The sequence below is a fragment of the Aspergillus viridinutans genome (genome assembly GCF_018404265.1).
Source record: "Aspergillus viridinutans IFM 47045 DNA, scaffold_10, whole genome shotgun sequence".
In the NCBI taxonomy this organism is placed as follows: domain Eukaryota; kingdom Fungi; phylum Ascomycota; class Eurotiomycetes; order Eurotiales; family Aspergillaceae; genus Aspergillus; species Aspergillus viridinutans.
Genome location: NW_025091226.1, coordinates 121161 through 143801, shown reverse-complemented (window position 1 = coordinate 143801; position 22641 = coordinate 121161). Strand labels below are relative to the sequence as shown.

Sequence of the window (22641 nt, the reverse complement as noted above, 5' to 3'; positions counted from 1 at the left end):
ATTGAAGAGTGGACGGTGTCTTGTATATACTTGCATATATATCTTGCGTCAGAGCATTCATTGAGCCATAAAATAATACAACAATACAACTCCCCAAAGTACATACTAGCCCTTTTATTGAGGTTATTTCTAAAATTCCACAATTATCTATGGATACTAAGGCATGAGTATACTGACATTGATGCAGAGAGATCATCACGTGGCACTGGAGACGCGTGACGTCAGCGGACAAGGGGGAACCAGCATCAACAATTCAACAACTCCCAGATGTCATTCTGTCGATTATATCCTCAACATTCATAGCTCGATAATGGGTAGCTGGCATTGGCAATAAATTCAAAATGTATTCAAATGGGGCAGCGCAACTGTCGCCTTCACACTCTCCCGCCCCCTCGGGAGCCTGGACCCCGGCTCGGAGACCCAGTCTCGAACCTGAGCGGGAGATTCTATCAACACGGGGCCATAATCTCCCGGGATTACTTCGCCAGCGATCGCTTTCGGTCCCCCCTGCTACTGCTCGGGATGAGTACGTCGTAGAACATGGTGATGGCGCGCCGTTCCGGAGTAGACGCGAAAGTCTGCCAGTCTCTCTCAGAGGAATGACCTTGATCGGAGCAAGTAATCCGATGTACCAATGGTACGAGACCTCTCATCTCGAAAAATGTCATATCTTTGACTGGTAGGGCAGGCATCGCTATTATAAATCCCCCGAGGAGCTGAAAAGCATGAAAAAATACCTGTACGTCAACATTCGTACGCACTCAATATCGTCAGGCTTAAACTGACACTTGCAGGCGGAAATACTACGAACGCACCAATGAGCTCGTGTCGCAGTATCTCTTCATCGATCAATTGCTGGACTCGTCGCTACCACATCGATTGATAGATGAATACACTCATGATCACGATAAAGTCGCCCACCTCTCGACCAGAGACCGAGGGCAAAATGGTGAGGGTCCACCTGTAGACGCCTCAAGCCGGAAGATCAAAAGGACCCCTCGGAACTTATACCGTGTTCCAAGCGAACGGTCACCGCTGCTACCGCCAACCATCGAAGAGGACGCCCCGTTTCCCGAAATCCCTTCCCCAGATGCTCAACAGCACGTCCACAGCGGCGATCGCATCATCACAGTGGCTATCTATATCAACTTGCTCGCCAATGTGTTCCTGCTGGGTGCCAAAATCGCCGTCATGAGCTTGACGAGTTCCATGTCCGTATTGGCCAGTTTGGTGGACGGCGCATTGGACTTTCTAAGTACGGTTATCGTGTGGGCGACAACCAAGCTTGTCCAGCGACAGGACCGGTACCGATACCCCATTAGTCGACGGCGGCTGGAACCTCTCAGTATCTTGGTGTTCGCGGTGGTGATGGCGACCTCGTTCGTGCAGGTGGCCATCACCTCACTGGGGCGGTTGCTAGGCCCTGACCACCGGCTGGTGGAACTCTCGCTACCATCGATTTTGATCATGGCTAGCACCGTCGTGGTGAAACTGCTCTGTTGGTTTTGGTGCCGATTGATCAAGAATACTGGTGTGCAAGCCCTAGCGCAGGACGCCATGACGGACGTGGTCTTCAACTTTTTCAGTATTCTCTTTCCACTGGGTGAGCTGCACGTCTTTACCTGTTCCGACGTGAACTAACAGATAATTAGTCGGCTTCTTTGCCAATTGGTGGTTTGTGGACCCCCTTGGTGGTCTCCTGCTCTCGGTCTACATCATCTGGAACTGGAGCGGGACCGCCGCCGAGCATATCCGCCATCTCACCGGCGCCGCTGCCTCGCCCACCGATCACAGCGTTCTGCTGTACATGACCATGCGGTTCTCCAAAATCATCACCAAAATTCAAGATTTGAAGGCCTACTACGCAGGGGATCACCTCAATGTCGAGGTGGACATTGTTGTGGATGAGAGGACGAGCTTGCGCGATGCTCATGACGTGGGTGAGAGTCTACAGTACATGCTGGAAAGCGTGCCCACTGTCGACCGCGCCTTTGTGCATCTGGACTATGACCCGTGGAATATCCCGAGCCACATGAATCAATTGGAAGCGTAGTTTGTGTATCCGCGCGATTGCACATATTATCTTCGACGGTATTGATGAATATATGACCGGCATCCTTTTGTACATACATTGTCTGGTCTGAGCACACTGGTATGTGGGCTGTAGACGCCAGACAGCCAATCACATATTGAATGCAGCTGCCAGGAGATGGAAAAGCGACATATGAATTCAACTTTCAAGTATGAAGGGCCGTCAATTCTAAGCAGCTCATGAACTCTAAAGGAAGTAGATACTGTTCAGGGTGGCGTCCCGCGTGCACGCCTCAACATTCCGGGCATTATCAGTCTGCATGCCAGTGTAGAAATGTGATAGGGAGGAATGTGGCAATATATCCAGCGATGGACTCGCGACAAACAGGGCTTCTATCATCTGTTTCTGTCAACCACGTGCCCAATGACAGCTGCCGACAGCCTGACAGGTTATTGATCTTATCCACTCGAGCACGAGCTTGTGGATACTATGCTGTATGTGAGACACGCAGCAGGCACCAAGATCAGATATCTGAATATGCGAAGGACTTTGCGAGTCGGATGGAATGCAGCTAGTGCTTACTGTTTGCTGTCCGCCAAGTGATGATATGCTGTCTCTGCTTTTCGCGGTTCCAAGACACTTCGCTGCCTACTCCAGGTCTATGGCTTCTTCCTAGTCCTGCTTGTTCTTCTTGCTCCTCATGGACAAGAATAATCATACTGAGCACCTCAGCTGTAAAGGATGGACTTCGAAAGATTTATCAAAAGCACAACTCCAAGACTGTTTACATCTTGCAGAGGGTCCGAGCTCCAACATTCGCCACAGCACCATCGCATTCTTCTCTGTCTCACAATGTGTTTATGCATTCCGCAGAAATTAGAAAGCTCGTGATTTGACCCATTCGAGTCTAGCAATGACTGACGATGGTGAAAGCCCTGTAGGTGGGCTGGCCCCGCGACTACTTAATTGCGGGACTTGTTTCCTCTAAAGCGGACGCCACCTGGTGGCACCAGCCTAGGTTCCCAGGTATTTCGCGCTCTATACTTGCAGCCGCAGATCTCATCTCGTTTATCATAGATAATGGCGCTCGGAACACCCTTTCAGACACCGGCCAAAGGAAAAGAGCAATGTGCGAACAAGAAGCCCTCGCTAGGAATACGCGTCCCGGTAATCTGCGTTCCATTCTCTCAGTGTTCTCTGATTCTCTCCAACCCATGCTTTCTCCATGTTTTCCCCGCGGCCGGGTATCTCTCCCCGTCCTAACTTTGCCAATAGGGGCAGAGGGCAGATGTACGGCGACCAGCTGATTCACAAAAGCGGCCATCTCGTGAGCCGTTGACTCGACAAGTGAAAAGAATCAAGTCGAGCCCCCGGGAAATTCAAACACCTCGGCGACAATCAGCAGTCCCAACGGTTGACAAAAAGCACCTATCTGGGGAACAGGGCGCTCGCGACCTTCTATCCCGTTGTCCAGCCCCAAGAGAACGGTCTGGGGTACCTCTACAAGACGATACATCGCCCTGTGCTCGTGCAGCCGGGAAGAAGGATATTTTTCGACGCCGCGGACTGGTGTCGAAGGCGAGGAAGAAACTCGGTCAAGCACAGCTGGGAATGAAAGGGATGGCTGGACTTTCTCAAGAGCTGCCGGGGAAACTGAAAGAGAGCCGCGAGTGTGTTGGGTAAATTGCTCAAGACGATCGAGTCGCGGCATGTTCGTATGAGGAACCGTTTATACAACGTTGAGAGTAGTTCTTTTTTGAAAGTAATTATAGTCGCCATTGACTCCCTTCAAGGCAGCTTTCAAGCACGGGATCAAGTAAAAAGCATAGTAAGCGCAATGGACCAAGCTGTCTGGAGAATCGAATAGCGGGAGGATAGTGGCTTGAAGGGCGTGTGGATATATCCAACCAATGATCCCATGTATGCCCCTCAGAAGCTCGTCTTCTCAACGGTTCTCCAGCTGACGAACAAATGGGACAAGCTCCGTCGTGACTAGGGGGAGACGATGGCTTAAATAGCTTGATTCCTATCTATTCTCTCCTGGAATTGTACTACTGTGAGTGCTTTCGTTGCCGTGCGAACACAAGCATCATGCCACGGCCAAGATCTGGGTTACACGCACGCCCAAGCATTCTCATCGGTGTACATGCCAGGTCCCACATATCGATTCCGCTTGGGATACTTGCAGTGCTTGCGGCGGTACTCTATCTTACCGTCGCTGGACTTCTTGGAGCCACGCACATACTCGGGCGCAATACCCTTTTCCACCCACTGCACCATGGCCATCAACACGTTGTCTTGCGCGTCATCGCCGACATATGTGGACGATCCCTGGCCAATGGAACCAGCGCCTGTCCCCGGCGAACAATGGCCCATTCCACTAATGGGGAAGAAGCGATAGAACTGGTCCAGCTGCGAGGGACTCAGCCCCATGGTATCGGCAACGTGCTTGTAGTACGCCTTGGAGCTATCCGAGGTGATGATCGGATCTTCCAAGCCGTGATAGTGCAAGACCTTGCCGCCAGCCTTTTTGAAACCGGAGATATCCCCGTCGAAGGTGGAGATCTGGAAGGGATCTTGCGCATCGGCTGCGGCTGCGTCGGCAAGCGTCCAGGTAGAGTGGTCCCAATTGCTGTTGTTGTAGACGACGTATTTGAACCAGTCGTCTGCATACTTGAACCCGTTTCCGCTGTAGTAGATAAAGGACGCGGCGAGTTCAGAGCCGGGTTGCATGCGAGGGTACAGCCATTTGCCGTCCAGGCCGTACATCGGGGAGAAAACCTCGTTGACGGTATTGGCCTGCACACCCGTCAGACAAGAGGTGGTGTTCACGGTCGTGGAATTGCAAATGAGGGTTTCGAAGATGGGCTGGCAGAGATCGGTATCCTCGATGATACCGTCGACCGCGCCATCGAGAGCATCGCATTGCCGGATAATCTCATTGTGAATCACGGACCACTGCGCACTTGTCACAAATGTATCTGAATCTGGCGGCCCGGTGATTTTCAGGAATCGAGATCCCCAATTGGCCAGGTTGACAAAGTTGAAGGCCGGTGCTCCAGCCACCACGCCGTCAAAGTCATCTGGGAATCTCTGGATAGACTTCCATCCTTGCCGGCCGCCTGTCGAGCAGCCCAGATAGTATGAAGTCTTGTAGCCTTGGGGATAGAACAGCTTGGTCAGTTCTTTACCCACCACTGTCCCTGTGTGCAGGGCTCGGTAGGCAAAGTCCTCGATGACTTCGGGGTTGTTCAGGAAGTATTGGCCAGTGTCGCCAAAGTGGCCATTATTGGTCCCGATAGTTGCGAATCCATATTGACTGGCATAAACCATGTCCCTGTAACCCACGCCTGATGTCTGGTCAGTAAACGTGACCGAGATGGGAGAGCGTCACGAACAGCCATTCAACCCTCCATTTCCTGTACTCAAGAACCTTCCAGTGTAATTGCTGGGTAGCCAGGCCTCCATGAAGAACTGGCTCTTGCCCGAAGTGGTCACGTTCAGTGCAACCTGGCAAAATTCGATCGTGCTGATCGAAGAGCTGGAGGCACCGCCGCAGATAGGCGGGTTATAGGCCATGGAGATGTTGGATCCAATGGGAACATAAGTGGTAGAATGCACATGCACATTGTCAAGGTGGATTTTGTTGTGGAATTGTTGACAACGAGACTCAAAGCTGGCAGAGTTGCCTGCTGCAGCGGCCGAGGCCAGACCAGTCAGATGAAACCACCACTGCATGATGACTGAGGCAAAGACAGAGGCAGAGGATATAATTGCTCACTGGCAGGATTCTTATGCATATTTATAGTCCTTTTCCCTCCCTAAACCCCAGCTCCACTTCCCCGCATTCGCATGTTATGAGGGTACACGGATGCATCCTCTCCGCAACCTCAATGGTGGGAAATCCGGAGACTAAAAGACACCCTCTCCATCGATCTTCAGTATCTCCTGCTGCCGTGCCTAGGCATTCTGTCTCGGGGAACGACTCGATGCCGTGCCATGCAGCCGATTCGATAGTCGGCGTGTCGTCCGATACCCTAATTAGGCCAATCTTTATCCGTAACGTGATGATTCAGCAAGCTTTAATAGTAATTCTAATCCCTTTTTCCCTAATTGCAACTAGAGGATTGTAGTCCTGGCGCAGTACCTATTAGTTCAACGGCTGGTTTATTCCAAAGGCCCACTATATTGCGTCTCATTGTACATCCCAGCACTGTAGTGCCTCGGTAGAATATGATAGGAATACAGCCGAGTCAATTAGTCAAGGAAAGCAACTTATGCCCTCTTATCCTTTTGCGTCTTGTGCACCCACACATAAGCAAATGGATAGATCGTCTCTGGAATGAGAGTTGCAATAATAATCCCAATGCTCCAGGATGTCCAGACATACCCCCAATTCTGAGGGACATTCAAGTATCGCCAGAGGAAGACCCCATAGGCGGTAAAGCAGCCCAAGTACCGCGTAAGCCTGATTATTAGCAGTGATCTTTTGACGTCGGGCAGTGAACATACCATATCTCTAGCGAGTGCCCCTTGGTGCTATGATCCTTCCATAACTGATACAGACATATCCACCCAATGGGAAGCTGCAGGATGATCCCAGTCCAATACGCAGTGACCTGCTCCCGCTCATCAGGATATCTCTGGGTTAACATCCAGAGACATGCAATTCCCCCAAGGCAACCCAGGATCATATTCCGACGGAGGACCCGACGCTCACCCGGGGTATGAGCCTTCCGAAGTGCAACAGTCGCAAAGCTTAGATCGAGCTCGAACCAAGCCAGAAAGGCCAGCTTCTCAAAGCGAGTAGATGTACTTGTGAAGGTGTAGAAGATCTCATACGCCATTGTCAAGCAGCTGTCATGTGTCAATTGCTGTACGTCAATGCATGGGAGAGGACGTACAGAAATCGGATACTTCCCCAGCGAGCACCCGGGTAAGTCTTATCGGCATAGGTTCGTATTATGCAGAATATATAGCAGAGTGCATAGAGCACACCGCAGCTGATGATGAGGCCATCCTGGACAAATAGGTAACTCTCGGGTGGGTTCTGTCGTTGGTCAGCGGGTTGGACAATGAGATGCCGAACCTTTCGTGCCAGCTCGAAATTAGACATGATTAAAAMGGTTACAGAGAATATGTGCTTTATAAAGACATTGTGGAAATTGACTTGATTTATCATTGTTTGATGATCGGATGCCCGGAGTCGGGATGACATCAGTTCTCTCGGCGGGTCTTCTAGTATGCGTCGGGTGATGTCAATATCCTCATAAATACTAATCTAGCCATAGGCAGTCAGATAATGCTAGGCTGGTCATAAAAGTCTATACATGGGAAAATTTGTGGCAGCGCCTGCCTTCACTTGTTGATTGTACCACTGCCACAACACAGCGCCGCTGTCCGGCTCCTTTGAAGATGAATTAATGGATCGGAATAAGACAGGGAAACCCAGTCCTCTGTATCAATATCTATCAGCTATGCCCATGCTCCAACAAGGCTCATGCAGAAAGCGCCCATGAAAACTAGTAGACATGCAAAAACACGTTTCCGGCCCCTGAGAACACGCCAGCTTTCGTCACTGAGAAAATCCTCCGACATCAATTCGACGAGAGAGGCAAAGATGAGAAGGCCAGAGGATATTGCGTTCATGGTGCCCACCAGGAGCAGTCCTACTTCTGAATCTGGGCTGTAAAGGGTATGTGTTGCGAGGCCTATTGCCTGGCCGATCGGTGTTCTGAAGAGAATCAGTATTTTAAGCAATGTGAAAGTAGACAAGATCAGAGAACTTACGTGCATCCGTAAGCCAAGGACATAAGCCATGGCTGGATAGCTTTCTCCGGCCAGTCGAGGGCAGCGATGCGAGAACCCAATGCGAGACCCTCGAATGTTTCTATCCGATGTTAGCTGGATCTAAAACAAGAGCTAAGAGGGGAGACATACGATGGAATACGATGGCAATCAACAGGATAACAAACTCGCCGCCTACCGAGACACTGAGTGACATTCCGATGAATACACTGTGAAAGAGGATCCCCATTTCCAAGAGCAAAACCTGCATGACGGCTTTTTTGTGTTTTTGCTCGGGGGTGACGCCGAGATTGTCGTTTCGTTCCACGTCCTCGACCGGCTGTACTTTGCTCCCTTGAAACGTTCGCATGCCTTCCGGAGCAGAAGCAATGCGCATGATGCGATCGGATCCTTCACCCATACGGTTGATAGTGCGACTCACGCTAGATTGCCTGCCAATCAATGGGCCGAGGTCACGCAAGTGCGATAGACTTTCGACCCTTGTACAGATCGGTCGTTTGACCTCACCTGGGCATTCTGAGTCTTTGGCAATAGGGGCACCGGAGTTGCAGATACTATTTTCGGACCGAGACACCTTCTGCTCTGAGACTTTGAGTCCACCACGGCACACATGTCGTGCAGGACTGAAGACCATTTCGACAACAGTCACCAGGAAGATTCCTGCTAGAGCAATGGCTCCTGGCATGGCGGGGTAGTCGGTGGTCCAAAAGTCTGACAAGCAGGGATTATTGAGGGAAGTAAATGCAGTCGGAAGGAGATGAACAAATGCGGTGGCAATGAGGACGCCCGTGCCGAAATGGCTGAAGGTAAAGAGGACTGGTGGGGGGATGCGTAGACGAGGGAACCATGTTGCCAATACGGGGAACACGCAGGCCAAGGTAGAGACGCTCAAGATGATAAAAAGCGCGCCTATGTGGAGAGAGGTGTTGTATTCGCCGTTCTTGACGCCTCCTTGGGCACATGTGGATCGTTTGATCAGTTTTGCTTGTGAGTTGCCTGGAATTCCTGGTCATTATTATCAGGACAGTCTGAAGAGGGACACTGTTACCTACCTGCTGTATCAGAGACCGAAACGGTAGAGCTGAAGTATCTTCCCAGGCTCTCATGGGAGATGAGCGCAGAGGTCAAGAGAACTGACAGCAGCCACCAGGCCCAGCTCTTGATCTTTTCAAGGGACGATCGATCAAGATGGCAGATACGATGGATTTGACTAGAGATATTGTTGTTTTGAACGTAGTTGGGGCGTCCTATAGATGTCAACGAAGATGCATGATCTAGTCAGTCATTGGAAACATACCTGACGGTGTCAGTGACGCCCCAAGAGACTTGAACCGATCCCCAATTGGAGTATTTCGTCGTTCAGGCATAGTTTGGGTGTCGTCCCAGCTGGTCGACGAAACGGCATCCAGCCCAGAGCCCGATCTGTACACGCGGGCATTGGTGATGCCGTTGAAGTTTTGGCGGGTGGTCAAATCCGGCGCCAGAGAAGGGGGATTCTGATTCCATTCGCAGAGTAGAAGAGTGTCGTCTGTTCGGGAGGGACAATTCATGTTGGTAACCGGTCTAAGACTTCTTCATGCTCGAGTGCCGATGGATAGCGGTAGAATTGAGAGAGAACCCGAGAATCCTGACAGGCAGAAGTGAAGAACGGCCATCTTAATACGTAAGATAATCGGAAGGGATTCTTTCTTGGCTCCATCACGAAACGGCTTGGCATCGGGAGTCGAATTCGCCTTCAGATCAGGTGGGAAAGATCCCATCTATTGCTGCGTGCTGAATCTCTCTCGCCAGGGTTCCCTGCGCAATTCCATTCAACTGTACCCTGCGCAAGTCCATTCAGATGCATGATAGATCTCAATTATGCCTGGCACACTGTGTTGTCGTGCACCCATTTGCTCTTCTTCTGCTCTATCCCGAGGTTCTTGGCGTCCCACTCCGGTTTCTTCCTTAACCGGCGCTCACTCTCGCTGGATTTCCCCTCGGTTCTCGTGTTGTGCGCGTGTGATGATGCCTGATGATATTTAAATACTGACTGTTGTTTGTCTGGGCCACCATCTTCCTATTCAACTATCATAAGGTTAACAGTCGAATCAGCCGACGGTGATTAGCAACCAAAGGCTGGTTGGTGCATTCGCTATTCATTCAGTCATATTCGGAATCCTATTCCATCGCCAACCCATTCATAGTCGACTAGCACTTTGAGTATTGAACTTGCACTTAAACTAAATCACCCATGAGGCTGTGAAAGAAAATGGCTGTTGTCGAGCATCTGGAATGATTCTCCAATGACATCTGGCATTCCAGATCCCCCACTTCCGGATTGCATTCGTGCCGTTGTCATGTCCATACCTGCCAAGCTTCACAAGATATCTGAACCAAGATGCAGTATCATGGGCAGTGCCTCGTCGACACAGCCGCCACCGGAAAACTCCTCTACGCCAATGTTGGCCTGAGTTTCTGGGCTGGGGTCGACTCCCAGACCGGAGAGATCATTGACCGCCATCATCCTCTCCACGGACAATCGCTCGACGGTCGCATATTGGCCATTCCGTCCAGCAGAGGATCATGTACAGGCAGCATTGTGCTGATAGAGCTGCTGTTGAATAAATGTGCCCCCGCCGGGCTCATCTTCCAAGAGCCAGAGCAGATCATCACACTAGGGGTCATCGTGGCCAAGACACTCCTCGACCTCTCCATTCCGGTACTCGTCCTCAAACCGGAGGAATTCCAATCGCTCAAAGAACATAAATACGCTGCAATTACAGGGCCAACCCTCCAAACCGGAGAGCACCCTCTCCCGCCACCCACCTACGAAGCACCTTCATCGCCCCCAGCAAAAACCCTGCACCTGTCCGAAACCGACCAGGCAATTCTCCATGGCGCCCGAGGAGCAGCTGCCCAAAAAGCAATGGAGATTCTCCTGAGCTTCGCCCAGATCCAAGGCGCGACGAGGCTCATCGACATCTCCCGCGCCCACGTCGACGCCTGCATCTACACCGGGTCCGCCAGTCTGCGGGTCCCGCAAACATTTCTCTCTCTGGGCGCTCGCTTCGCCATTCCAACCACGCTGAATGCCATCTCCATTGACCGGCGCCGTTGGAGGGAGATCGGCATCAAGGAAGAACTGGCAATTCCCGCCGACCAGCTGGTGGAGACCTACCTGGCCATGGGCGTGCGGCCCGTCTTCACCTGTGCACCGTACCTGCTGGAGTCTGCCCCCGCGGCAGGGCAGGATATCGGCTGGGCCGAGTCCAATGCGGTGGTGTTTGCGAATAGTGTGCTTGGGGCGCGGACGCAAAAGTATCCCGATCTGATCGATGTGTGTATTGCGTTGACGGGGAGGGCTCCCTTGGCGGGCGGGCATGCAGATGAAGGGCGGACCCCGTCGGTGGTGGTCGAAGTCGCGGATTTGCCGAAGATCGATGACGCAGTATGGCCGTCGTTAGGATACCAGATTGGTCAGCTTGCTGGGGGGGATATACCCTTGATTGTCGGTTTGGAGCACACGACGCCTCGTATTGCCGACCTCAAAGCCTTTGGGGCTGCTTTTGCGACAACGGCGTCCGCGTCCATGTTCCATATACAAGGTGTGACTCCGGAAGCGACCAAGTTCGAGGGGATAGGGCAAACAGCGAAGCGGCAGGTCGTGCACGAATCCGACCTCGTGCGGACGTGGGAAGACCTGAACACCGCTAAAGACTCGTCAGTTGGTCTGGTGTCTTTGGGGAATCCGCACTTCTCGCTGGAAGAATTCGAAGCGCTCTCCCGCCTGTGCGCCAATCGCAAGAAAGATCCTTTGGTTCAGATGATGATTACAACCGGTCGAGAGACCTATGACCTCGCGGCTAGCAACGGTTATATTCAAAAACTGGAAGCATTTGGTGCCACCATCCTCACTGATACCTGCTGGTGCATGATCCGCGAGCCGGTAATACCTCCACAGACAGTCAATCTTATGACGAATTCCGCCAAGTATGCGCATTATGGTCCAGGAATGGTGCAGCGAGGAGTGCATTTTGGAAGCCTAGCCCAGTGTGTGGTGGCCAGCTGCACAGGCTATTTTGGTGGAGGGCCATCATGGAAGCAAGACTGTACAGATGACCTGTGACATACATCAACAAGAGGTTGTTGGTCTCATGACCCCCTCGCCATAAAGCTGGGTCTGCAGTGCTGTGCCTGACGGACCACGCATCGGGTACCTTAGTGCAGTCAAAATGCGAGGATCAGTTTGTATACTTGATGACGGAAGAATTACCACGACACAGACCTGGCAGCCACCGCTTTACTACAAAGCTTCGAAATATGAATCGGATGTACACATGCATCAAATAAGTCAACATAATATCAAACAAGTCCTCAAGTCAATATTTTGTCCACTCGTTTACAACTCTCGTTTCTAATCTCGACATGCGCCACGGATCAGTTCTCGTAGCCATCACGGCTACCTTGTTCGCATGCCATGTTTCGGCAAAGAACGTCCCCTCAGCCCTCAAAGCCTTCTACAACAAGGCCAGAAGCGGCGGCGATTGCACCGGTGCCGACGCTCTCCAAGCGGGCTTCTACAACACCGAATGGAGCGGCGGTCAGACAACCTACTGCACCAAATACCTCCCTACCGGCATGGGCTTCTACCTCAAGGGTCCCGGGTCCGACCTGGCAAACATGGACATCGACTGCGATGGGGAGCAGAGCAGCGGTGACGTACGCTGCAAGTCGTCAACCGACACACAAGGCCAGACACGGTGGGGTCTGAGACACCTCGAAAAGTACGGGGTCAGGGATCTCAACGCGAATATCCACCCGTATGTCGTCCTGGGAAACGAGGGCAGCTACAGCCCGACGTTTGACCCGCGCACGGTTGGCGTCGAGCCCCTGAGCATTGTGGCCGTCGTGTGCGGCGACGAGCTCGTCTACGGGGTTTGGGGCGACACCAACGGGGACGACAACGAGCATCCCATGGTTGGAGAAGCCAGTCTGGCGCTGGCGACCGCGTGCTATGGCCCGAGTATCGGCGGTAACAGCGGCCACGATGAGGCCGATGTGTTGTACATTGCTTTTGCGGGCAAGGAGGCTGTGCCTGCCAGCGCCAAGTGGGACGCAGACAGCTACGAGGCGTTCGAGGGGAGCATCACTGCGCAGGGGGATGAGTTGGTCGCGCAATTGTTTGGCGACAAGTCAACAACGACCAGTGACTCTGATCCTCAACACGCGACTTCATGGGGTAACGGCGACAACGACGACGATGACTCGAAACACGAACACAAGTCCGGCGGCCGGCGAAACACGATACCACGACTTTGCTTCATTGGGATCGCCTTGATTGCCCTGGCCTGATTCGGCCATTCATAATCTACGATATCTGCAGCGGCATGCGCTTTTGCTTTACTGAAATTGAACATACACAGGGGTATTTGTAATCACTGACAATCTTGCTGCAAATTTTGATTTTCACATGTCAGTCATGGATCAGACGGTGCCTGCCATGTTTTTGCTCGCATAATCGATGATGTATTCCACATTTGTCGATCTCCACCCCACATACGGATACATCACGGCGCTTTCCGGGCTCGCCGAAGCCAACATAACGGCCAGCAGTCTATGATATAATGAACTGGAGCAACATTTAAATAATTGAGATTCTACCAAGTCCTCATGTATATCCTCTCCATCAAGAATATCCGTATATAGACAAACAAAATGGCCATCGATTTTACCGTGTACAAAGGCTCCTCCGACGGCTCCATCAAAAAAGCCACCACCCACCGCGATGGCCTCCAAGGCGACTCGGTCCTCGTGCGCGTCACCCACTCCGGCGTCTGCTTTACGGATGTGCACTTCATGAAGGCCGACATGGCGCTCGGCCACGAAGGCGCAGGGGTGGTCGAGGCAACCGGCCCGGACGCCAAGCACCTGAAGAAAGGCGACCGGGTCGGCTGGGGCTACGAGCACGACTGCTGCGGGCATTGCAAGCAGTGTCTGACGGGCTGGGAGACCTTCTGTCCCGAGCGCAAAATGTACGGATCTGCCGATCACGACCAGGGCTCGTTTGCGACGCACGCCGTCTGGCGCGAGGCCTTCCTCTTCAAGGTCCCCGATGCGATGAGCAACCAGGACGCAGCGCCGCTGATGTGCGGCGGTTCGACGGTGTGGAATGCCCTGATGGTCGGCGACGTGAAGCCCACGTCGCGTGTGGGGATCGTGGGGATCGGGGGCCTGGGCCATCTGGCCATCCAGTTCGCGGCCAAGATGGGCTGCGAGGTGGTGGTGTTCTCCGGCAGCGACAACAAGAAGGACGAGGCGATGAAGCTGGGCGCGTCGGAGTTTCATGCGACCAAGGGCGCCAAGGAGCTCAAGGTCAGCAAGCCGCTGGACCACCTGCTCATCACCATGAGCGCTCAGCCCGACTGGAAGCTGTACCTAAATGTTCTGGCGCCGGGTGCGGTCATCTCCCCGTTGACGGTGGATACCGAAGAGGATCTGAGAATCCCATACATGCCTCTGCTGGACACCGGGATCCGGATTCAGGGCAGTATAGTTGCGGCTCGCCAGTTGCATCGGGACATGCTCGAGTTTGCGGCACACCACGGCATCAAGCCCATCATCATGACGTACCCGATGAGCGTGGAGGGGATCCAGGATTGTCTGAAGACGCTGCAAGATGGCAAGATGAGATATCGGGGGGTTTTGGTTGCAGATAAACAGTTATAGCAATATCGTCATGCTGTATTTCCTCTATAGCGGTCAATATTGAGGACTTCCCTGTATGTTAACACGATCAGGTCGCCGATCGAGCCCGGCACTGGTCACTTTTCTTTTCTTTTTTTTTCCCTTCTGCGGTTTCCATCTATCGCATTTTAGAGTTTCCCTTTTTGCTTTATCATACTTTCTTAGCATATTGGCGTATGGTTTTTATTAACATAATTGATTAGCTGGGATGCTCAGTGCGACGTCAATGTAGACACCGTGGAACGATACCTTAGACACAGTTAGCTGAATTCGTGACCAAGAAAATGTCGACCTGTTTCTCAGTCTCTGATTGAGATTGCCCAGACAATCCTCCTGTCTCGGAAGGTCTACAGGGTTCCGAATCCTGAATCTAATATAGCGGGTACTGCAGCTGGTCTGCCTATCAATGGCGTCATGCCACAACTTGGCCAACTTAAGCGGCAACAAGGCGCCAATAGGGAGGAGACGTTACGCACACACTGCGAAATAGCGCCGGGGATTGGGACCGCTTTAGATCCCGCTGGAGTTGACGGATGCGGCCGACTCTGCTATTGGCCTCGTGCAGGCGCCACTTCAACGTTATTGCTGAGTGGCACGCGTCCTGCGGGGCCATAGGACAATCAGAGCTGCCTGGTTCCCGTCCTTAAAAGCGCTGAGAGATCATCGACCTCTGCGGCCGTGTGGGTGTGTGTGTGGATAATAGTTAGCCATATCTCCTGCTGACAGCATTGCGCTGATGCCGCTTTTTCGGCCTTGGACCCGTCTTCCGTCGCGACGGATTCACCTCCTCTCCCCTGTCATCGGGCTCTTTCTGGTTTACTTCCTCTGTTTCTCTGACACAACAGCATTCACTCCAAAAGTCGTTGTCACTCCGATCTCATCACAACAAGGAGAAAACGGATGTCCCCCGCTCCCAGGTATCGAGGATGTCCTGGTTATCCTGAAAACAGGCGTCACAGAAGCACTGGAGAAAGTGCCGGTTCACTTTCAAACAACCCTTCGATGCATTCCCAATTACGTGCTCTTCTCGGATTTTGAGGAGGAGATCAACGGGACCCACGTACATGATGTACTTCGCAGCGTCAACGAGACCATCAAACGTACCAACCCGGACTTTGAGCTCTACAACCGCATACATGAACACGGGCGCAGCGGACTCGCGCCGGCCGACCTCAACCGCGTCCCTAACACCGCATTCGGAATGCCTGACAACCCCGGCTGGAAGCTGGACAAATGGAAGTTCCTCCCCATGATCAACGAAACACTTCGGGTCCGCGACGATGCCAAATGGTACGTATTCATGGAGGCCGACACATACTATATCTGGTCGAATCTGCTGCAGTGGCTGGCGAAACTCGATCCGAACAGACCCTACTACCTGGGTAATCCGACGCAGATTGGCCCTACCCTCTTCGCTCATGGCGGGTCGGGGTTTATACTGTCGCGAAAAGCCATGCATCGAGCGTCGGAACTACGAGCTAAAGACATTGACGGATGGGACCGATATACCGAGGAGCAGTGGGCCGGTGACTCCGTGCTGGGAACGCTGCTCCATGACGCTGGAGTACCCTTGTTGTGGTCGTGGCCCTTTCTGCAGTCAGATACTCCCGCAGCGTTTGATCACTTCTCCGAGGCTTATTTGAGAAAGCCACCATGGTGTTACCCTGCGGTTGCGTATCACCATGTGACGGCGGAGGATATCCAAGAGCTAGCAGAGTTTGAGCAGATGTTCTTTCAGAACGTAAGTTTTCCATTGAATATCTTGCGGAAATTTGCTAACGGGAGAAGAATTCTATCATATTGCACAGCGACGTGTTTCGTCATCTCATCCAGCCACAGCTCAAATCTCTACAACGCGACTGGGATAACCTCTCTGAAGAGGAGCAAGTCATCGATGCGGCTGGCTGTAGAGAGTTGTGCGCGAGCGATCGTGAATGTCTCCAGTATTCTTATGAGTCCGGGAAGTGTCGCACTTCCAAAATGGCTAAACGGGGAGTCCAGAAGACTGGAGTTTCCTCTGGGTGGATAACTGAACGGATTGACGCCATTGTAGAAGAGCTGGGCACTTGCGCGAAACCGCAATGGATTCTCCCCTAGCTCGATGAGGCTAATTTGTACATAACCGCATTCTCGTCAGGCTGGCCCTTATCATTCTAGCATGTCCTTACTACTCCTGCATTCTACGATACCTACGAAACAAGGGGCAATTCTGAAGCCATAAATTCATCGCCCCCCTGGAGGCAAGCAGTCTTCCAAGATTTTCCTAATGGCCGATATCCATGGCTTCGACATATCATCGGGACTTCAGTTCCCTCATCGTAGCCCCATCCATAGGAAATAGTGTCTTCCGTCCATTAATCGCACCACAGGCGATCGGCCAAGTACCATGAGTTTGACACTACCGCTGCATATAGGCACGGTCGGCGACGTATTCATAAACACATGCTCATCATACCTATATAGAGCGGTTTCTGCACAACCCACGCGGACAGGCTCAGGTGACTCGAGTGTTTGACAGAATGCAATCCTTTAATTGTTTGCCATGCCGTGGCCTGCTCCGGCTACGTAAGTCAGCCCGTTGTCGCAGTTCACCTGTGAAACCATAGGGTAACTTGCGTCGTGGTATGTTTGGCTTAGGATCTAGAACCCAGCTTTTATCCGATGCAAATACGATGGAAGATGATTGATGCCATGTGTGTCGACGCCCGTAGATCAGCGAGTGCACGACACCCACGATGCGGTAAGGGGAGCCAGGACTCCATCGCATTACCTCATTTTGGTTGCACGGCAGGCACTGTAGGTCAAGATACATAATGTTGCATCTCAGTAAGCTTGTGTGTCACTAGCAATCCATGAGGATGGTTACACTTGAGAATACACGGGAGGCCCCTGGTAGATAGCATTTCTAAGACAGAGCTGAGAGCGAGTATCGTGTGCTTATAGGAGAGAATCTAGTACATTTCTTTATACACTGTTCTTAACCCGGAGTGGACAATTACCTGACGCTATTCATGGACTACGACCTACGAATCGACCTATGCAAAGAGTGAAGAAAAAGTTGGGTTGATTGATTGATTCCAAATCCCAATTAGAAGAAGAAACATGCCAGATCCCCAATAAAAATTCAAATGGGTATAGCCTCCTGCTTAAACTCCTAAACTCCCACACACAGTCCTCCAATGGCAGGCACCAGTAAAAAACCCTTTGCTTGTAAAACCTCTGGAGTAATGGATTTCTCTCGAGAGGAAACCAAGCAAAAGGAAAAAGGTATGCCTGCCTGTTCGGTTCGAATTTGAAGGTCGATTAGATCCCGTTCTGATAAGTTGTTGCTGTTGAAATAATTTCGCAGTCTGTCGTATGAATCGTGGCCTATTTGAGTTCGTGAGGTAACCAATTTCCCGAGACGAGTATTTGCAGATTTGGTACAAAGAGGTAGGCGGTTGTCGCCCTCGAGAAGAGTATCTTGACCTCAGTAGAGGCGAGAAGGGGAGATCGAGGGCCTGAACCGAGTACCAGGAATGGGTGAGACTCTTCGGTCCATAATGTCGCGGAAGAACCGGCGGAAGTACGAGTACGCCTCGTTCGATTTTGCACCGCTATCGGGTCGCAGAATGGTTCGGTGGAATGAGATCTAATGGTTGTTGGCGTGCTATGATGCTAATTCTCGGAATCGGGTGTCGTACCATGTCGTTGTCGTCGATCTCGAGGAAGTAGAATTCTTTTCCGTTGGTCGCAACGCCGTAGACCGAGGTGAGCCGTTTGTTTTCACTCTTTCGAGCGTTATGGCAGAGTGCTATAATGCGTTAGCCAGTGTCCCACCAGATTGTTGCGTATAGAACTCACCCATGAATGAGATGCACTGCCAGAGGATGGTCGCCGGCCACGGATTGACGCAGATGACAACGCCGATACCATTGCCAGGCTCCGCGGCGTTGTTCACAACGAAATCGAGCTCTCCTTCAATCGGGAATCTGACGCCCAGAGCCTCAACTTCTTGTTCAAAACCTCTACACCGAGGAATGGAAATCACTGCTGAAAAGCGTTTGACGGGATTGTGTTTGCGATACTCGAGCTCCTCCACGTAGCAGTGATTTAGGATTGCTCTGATTCGTTTGCAGGAGGTTTCGTGGTCGAGATACTGCGGGTCGTTCTTGTCTAATATAGCTAGATTGCGTACTGATGCTAGTCGGTCTCCGAGTTTTGCTGATGACAATGAAGGCGTGCGTGCTTGTGCTTACCGAGGCTGATGGGGATGGGGGCCTTTTCGCGTTGCTCTAGGGTCCACACTCCACGTGGGTTCGGGTGACGAGACAGGCCGAACAATGGATAGAGCGTATGGGACAGGAACCCTTCCGTGATCTCATCCGGAGTTGGATCCCTCTGTCGTAGAGGAGGCGAAGGAGGCAAGGGCCCCTTTCGCCCGACAAAGGGCCAGTCGGGGTCCTCCTCTTCGTTCTCCGAAGGCGGTGTTTCTGTAGGCGAGATCAATGACCACGCCTGTGAGGGCGATGTTGCTGTTGATGGTGTTGCTGCTAGCGAGGTCGTTGTCGACCATGTTTTTGATGGTATGATTGTGTTGGCGATGTCCGTGAGGATCATGTTCATGGTGGTGAGTTTGTCAATGACTATGTCTTTGACGTCAATGTCGCTGTTGGCAAGATTGTTGATGACGGTGTCGTCGATTGCCATGCCAATGTGGGCGAGGTCGCTGGCGATCTTATTTCTGAGGGCAATATTGCTGTTGAGAAGGTCTTCGATCACCATGTCTTCGAGGGTCGTGTCGTTGATGGAAATGTGTCTGATCGTCATGTTGTTTGTCGCTGTCGTTGTCGTTCGTCGATATTTGTCGATGTTGTCGGATGGATGCATCGAGCAGGAATGCAGAGCTGGAAGACGGGGTTCTTATAGTGCTGGCTGTTGACTCTGGACATGTGCTCATTTCGTCTCGTAACCACGGTAGAATCTGTCTTTTGCTGGTTGAAGATCTAAAAATAAGACATTCGCAGAGTTTTCCGGCAGTAACCACGAAACCATCTAGTTGAGAATGATGCAAGTATGAGCGTGTATGCTCATGAGAATGTTGTCCGAGAAAGAGTTGTTCGAGACAGAGCGTTGTTTAGAGGCAGAGGTCTCGCCTTCGGTCATTTCGATGATCAGTTCAAAGTGATCGTCTAATATCCTTCCTCATGTCAAATCTGTACCAGGTAGGTTTAGCATACTGTTGCTCAAGCAGCACTGATCTACACTATTTTTGTCATAACGCAAAACATTCTCATAAGACTGGAAAGTTTTTCTTGTACAAGAACACGTCTAGATGAAATCATACCCTCATTCGACTGGTCTAGGCAACAATAGACTGCAGTGCCTTCCAGTCTGTCATGACTCATGACAAGAAAACTGAGATGAGGGACGGAGATACTGCTATCTTGGAAACTACTAAACATTGGCTCAATTCTCCACACTTTACGATTAAGTTATCAACTTATCTCCCTTCTCCCCGCATAGACATAGATTGTCCAACCTTATTCTGCCAAGCACCAAAAGCCTCTTACAACACCTCAAGCAGTTAGAGCGCTACGTACACTCCTAGAGAACGATGCGTCGGGCAATATCCAATTCAAAAGCCATGATAGAAACCGGTTCCCCATATGGACAGATTAGAGAGACCCTCACTAGCAGAATCCAAAGTATAAGACGAGGGTGTCTCCCATGTATATAAACCAGAAAGCCTTCAAACGAACCAATCCCGACTTAATTTAAGGTCTGATTTACAAGATTGCCTTTACAGATTTTGGCGAATGCTTTCCTTCTTTATAATGTATAGGAAAGATTAGTTGACGGGGTACCTTCAAGGTTGATCTTGATTGGAAATTCACCACATCTTACGAGTGTCTCAGAACCATAGCCACTCATGCAAGGTTTCCAGCTGTTTTTAATTTTATTTCTGGATATCTTTGCCGTCTACAATAGATATACCTCAGGCAAATGGTCAAGGCTGGCAAAGTCCTGTGTGGTGTGCTTGCATTCTGTCTTGTGGATCAAGGTTGTGCTAAATACTCTAAGACAACAACTGTTCTGACCACACCTAATATAAAGGAGTGAAACAATGACGTATCCAACCTTACCGTCTCTTGATGTGATGAGCGCCGAGCATGCATCCCAATATACCAGCAGCACAGATGCTCCTCTGGCCTTCTTTTCGTGCCTGCGCAATTCTTTCCCCGTTGGACACTATACTTGGAGATTTAGTCAACCACTGCAGATACAAGAGATGCTCCTCGATGTTTCAAGTCTGCGTTTATTTTTGGTCACTAAGAAGAGAATTGGCTATACTCTCTACAGGCCAACCCGTCTTTTGCCCCCAAATCCTCATCTCGTCTACAATTTCGCTTAGTTTCTGGGCATCTTTTAGCCACGGCCCACCTATGATTATTATAAGCATAGGCCATCACCAAGAAAGGACTGCAGAAGTCTTACAGAAAGCTATTGGCCCAAAGGAATTGACCCAAACTGGCGCAGACCTACTCGATAGCGCCAAAGCGCATACAATCGTGGCGTGGTGTCCTAGTTTGCTTTCCAGGCTGTTGATCCTTTCGATATGCTGCAGAGTGTTGACCAAGGAAGGACAAGGCTCCGCAAGCCAGAGGATTATCATCGCTGTGTGATAGTATTGTAGGCCGGCAGCTGCTACTATCAGTAAACCAGAGGATTACATATATAGGAGGGATCCGTACCGTGCCAGCCTGACGTCGTCCACATACTCGGAAAGCTGGTGTTGGGGAGCAGATGTGGTGTAAGGATGGGGTCGAATGATGAAGGGAGCGATGTCCCCCAAGCTGGTCTCTCAGACTCTTCCACTTGGATTGGCCCAGGGGAACAGCATCACGTAGAAGACACCTGTTGATGACTCTTCCTAGGAGGTAAGTGATGCGATTGGCGAGATCGTCATCACATTCAGTCCTCGTGGGCAGAGGCTCATCCGGGAGCTGAATCATGAGGCTGCGTTTCTCTATGAGTGCGACCGTGATGTCCTCTCTCAGGTAATTCCAGAGACCGGCACTCAACAATCGGGAGTCTATCTCGATGGGATGTCTCGCCAGCAACGAATAGGATCCTTGAAGGTGATTCTGGCAGGTAACATTTTCTAATTCAATCAAGAGTAGGGCATCAGCTGGTAGATATGCATCCTAGTTGTGATCATACTTACGCGAGATAATTTCGTATGATCGAAGAAGACATATCGCAACCAAGGTCTCGCCTGTTCGAAACTCATCAGGATGCTTCATGAGAGCCAAAAGTCTTCTCACGCTCTCGAGATGATATGCGTCGGCTAGATCTTTGAGAGGAGTTGAGCCTGATGATGAGCTCTGGCTGGCTGCGGCGAAGGCCAGTATTGCATTGAGGAGTAAGGCATTCTTTCTTGCGAGGATAGGAACTATGTCCGTAAAATGACGTCTTCGATCATTCAGATCGTACCAACCAGCTAGATTATCGATGTAAGATCGAAATATGTGAGCTACTTGCGGGTCCTCTAAAGCTTTCGTAGGGTCGCTGGTCGGGACATATTCGTCACTCCGGGATATCAGGATATCTAGACTGGCTTGAACACAAGATCCTGGTAAGGTTGCAGATTGGCCCTGCTGGTTTGAGGATGCTATTGACCGGGGAGACCGGCCGGTGCCGTCGCTCCATGAACAGGGTCGTGAGCTTCGTTGACACCGTTGGCAACTCGGACGATTTCCATCACCTGAAACAAAAAGTACAAGTGAGCTGAGACGAGCCAAAGGAAGAGAAAGGGGGCTTACACTTGAGCTTTCGCAAGCGACACGGTTGGCTACAGGGGCAGTCAGCTCTCAGCTTGACAACTGACAACTGACAACTTGGAGTCAAGCTATCACGAACCAGCCTGACAAGACGACGTCAGTAAGTCTGTGCAAAAAGAGAGCTTAAATGTGGAACGCACGATCTGTGCGAAACGGACGTGGCATGGGATAATGCTTCAAGCTCGCATTATTGAGAGACGAGACTTCGCAATTGGAATGCGGGACTTGAGAGGGTCCTGGCTCGGTACAAAA

General features: G+C 51.3%; 9 protein-coding genes across 9 annotated transcripts; 5 read left to right on the top strand and 4 right to left on the bottom strand.

Annotated features, from left to right (window-relative positions):
- Window positions 1–341: 341 nt before the first annotated feature.
- Window positions 342–2053, top strand: Aspvir_001765 (cation diffusion facilitator family transporter; the record flags this gene model as incomplete). The annotated part of the gene is made up of 4 exons (XM_043273373.1): window positions 342–637; window positions 689–739; window positions 795–1603; window positions 1653–2053. 4 exons carry the CDS (start codon window positions 342–344, stop codon window positions 2051–2053), a joined length of 1557 nt encoding a protein of 518 aa, XP_043129308.1.
- A 2091-nt stretch (window positions 2054–4144) lies between these two features.
- faeB-1 (putative feruloyl esterase) lies at window positions 4145–5770 on the bottom strand (the record flags this gene model as incomplete). Its single annotated transcript, XM_043273372.1, has 2 exons — window positions 4145–5382; window positions 5431–5770. The coding sequence occupies 2 exons, from the start codon at window positions 5768–5770 to the stop codon at window positions 4145–4147; spliced, it is 1578 nt and encodes a 525-aa protein (XP_043129307.1).
- Window positions 5771–6307: 537 nt separating this feature from the next.
- On the bottom strand, window positions 6308–7148 carry Aspvir_001763 (uncharacterized protein; the record flags this gene model as incomplete). The annotated part of the gene is made up of 3 exons (XM_043273371.1): window positions 6308–6500; window positions 6545–6889; window positions 6937–7148. 3 exons carry the CDS (start codon window positions 7146–7148, stop codon window positions 6308–6310), a joined length of 750 nt encoding a protein of 249 aa, XP_043129306.1.
- Window positions 7149–7507: 359 nt separating this feature from the next.
- zrfD (putative plasma membrane zinc ion transporter) lies at window positions 7508–9390 on the bottom strand (the record flags this gene model as incomplete). The annotated part of the gene is made up of 5 exons (XM_043273370.1): window positions 7508–7766; window positions 7823–7922; window positions 7973–8836; window positions 8893–9087; window positions 9138–9390. The coding sequence occupies 5 exons, from the start codon at window positions 9388–9390 to the stop codon at window positions 7508–7510; spliced, it is 1671 nt and encodes a 556-aa protein (XP_043129305.1).
- An 830-nt stretch (window positions 9391–10220) lies between these two features.
- Aspvir_001761 (aconitase family protein) lies at window positions 10221–11948 on the top strand (the record flags this gene model as incomplete). Its single annotated transcript, XM_043273369.1, has 1 exon — window positions 10221–11948. The coding sequence occupies one exon, from the start codon at window positions 10221–10223 to the stop codon at window positions 11946–11948; it is 1728 nt and encodes a 575-aa protein (XP_043129304.1).
- Window positions 11949–12247: 299 nt separating this feature from the next.
- Window positions 12248–13174, top strand: Aspvir_001760 (glycoside hydrolase family 75 protein; the record flags this gene model as incomplete). The annotated part of the gene is made up of 1 exon (XM_043273368.1): window positions 12248–13174. One exon carries the CDS (start codon window positions 12248–12250, stop codon window positions 13172–13174), a length of 927 nt encoding a protein of 308 aa, XP_043129303.1.
- A 363-nt stretch (window positions 13175–13537) lies between these two features.
- Window positions 13538–14548, top strand: Aspvir_001759 (NAD(P)-dependent alcohol dehydrogenase; the record flags this gene model as incomplete). The annotated part of the gene is made up of 1 exon (XM_043273367.1): window positions 13538–14548. One exon carries the CDS (start codon window positions 13538–13540, stop codon window positions 14546–14548), a length of 1011 nt encoding a protein of 336 aa, XP_043129302.1.
- A 754-nt stretch (window positions 14549–15302) lies between these two features.
- Aspvir_001758 (glycosyltransferase family 31 protein) lies at window positions 15303–16663 on the top strand (the record flags this gene model as incomplete). The annotated part of the gene is made up of 2 exons (XM_043273366.1): window positions 15303–16307; window positions 16355–16663. 2 exons carry the CDS (start codon window positions 15303–15305, stop codon window positions 16661–16663), a joined length of 1314 nt encoding a protein of 437 aa, XP_043129301.1.
- A 1372-nt stretch (window positions 16664–18035) lies between these two features.
- On the bottom strand, window positions 18036–19375 carry Aspvir_001757 (uncharacterized protein; the record flags this gene model as incomplete). Its single annotated transcript, XM_043273365.1, has 4 exons — window positions 18036–18197; window positions 18250–18359; window positions 18410–18721; window positions 18805–19375. 4 exons carry the CDS (start codon window positions 19373–19375, stop codon window positions 18036–18038), a joined length of 1155 nt encoding a protein of 384 aa, XP_043129300.1.
- Between the last annotated feature and the right edge of the window lie 3266 nt (window positions 19376–22641).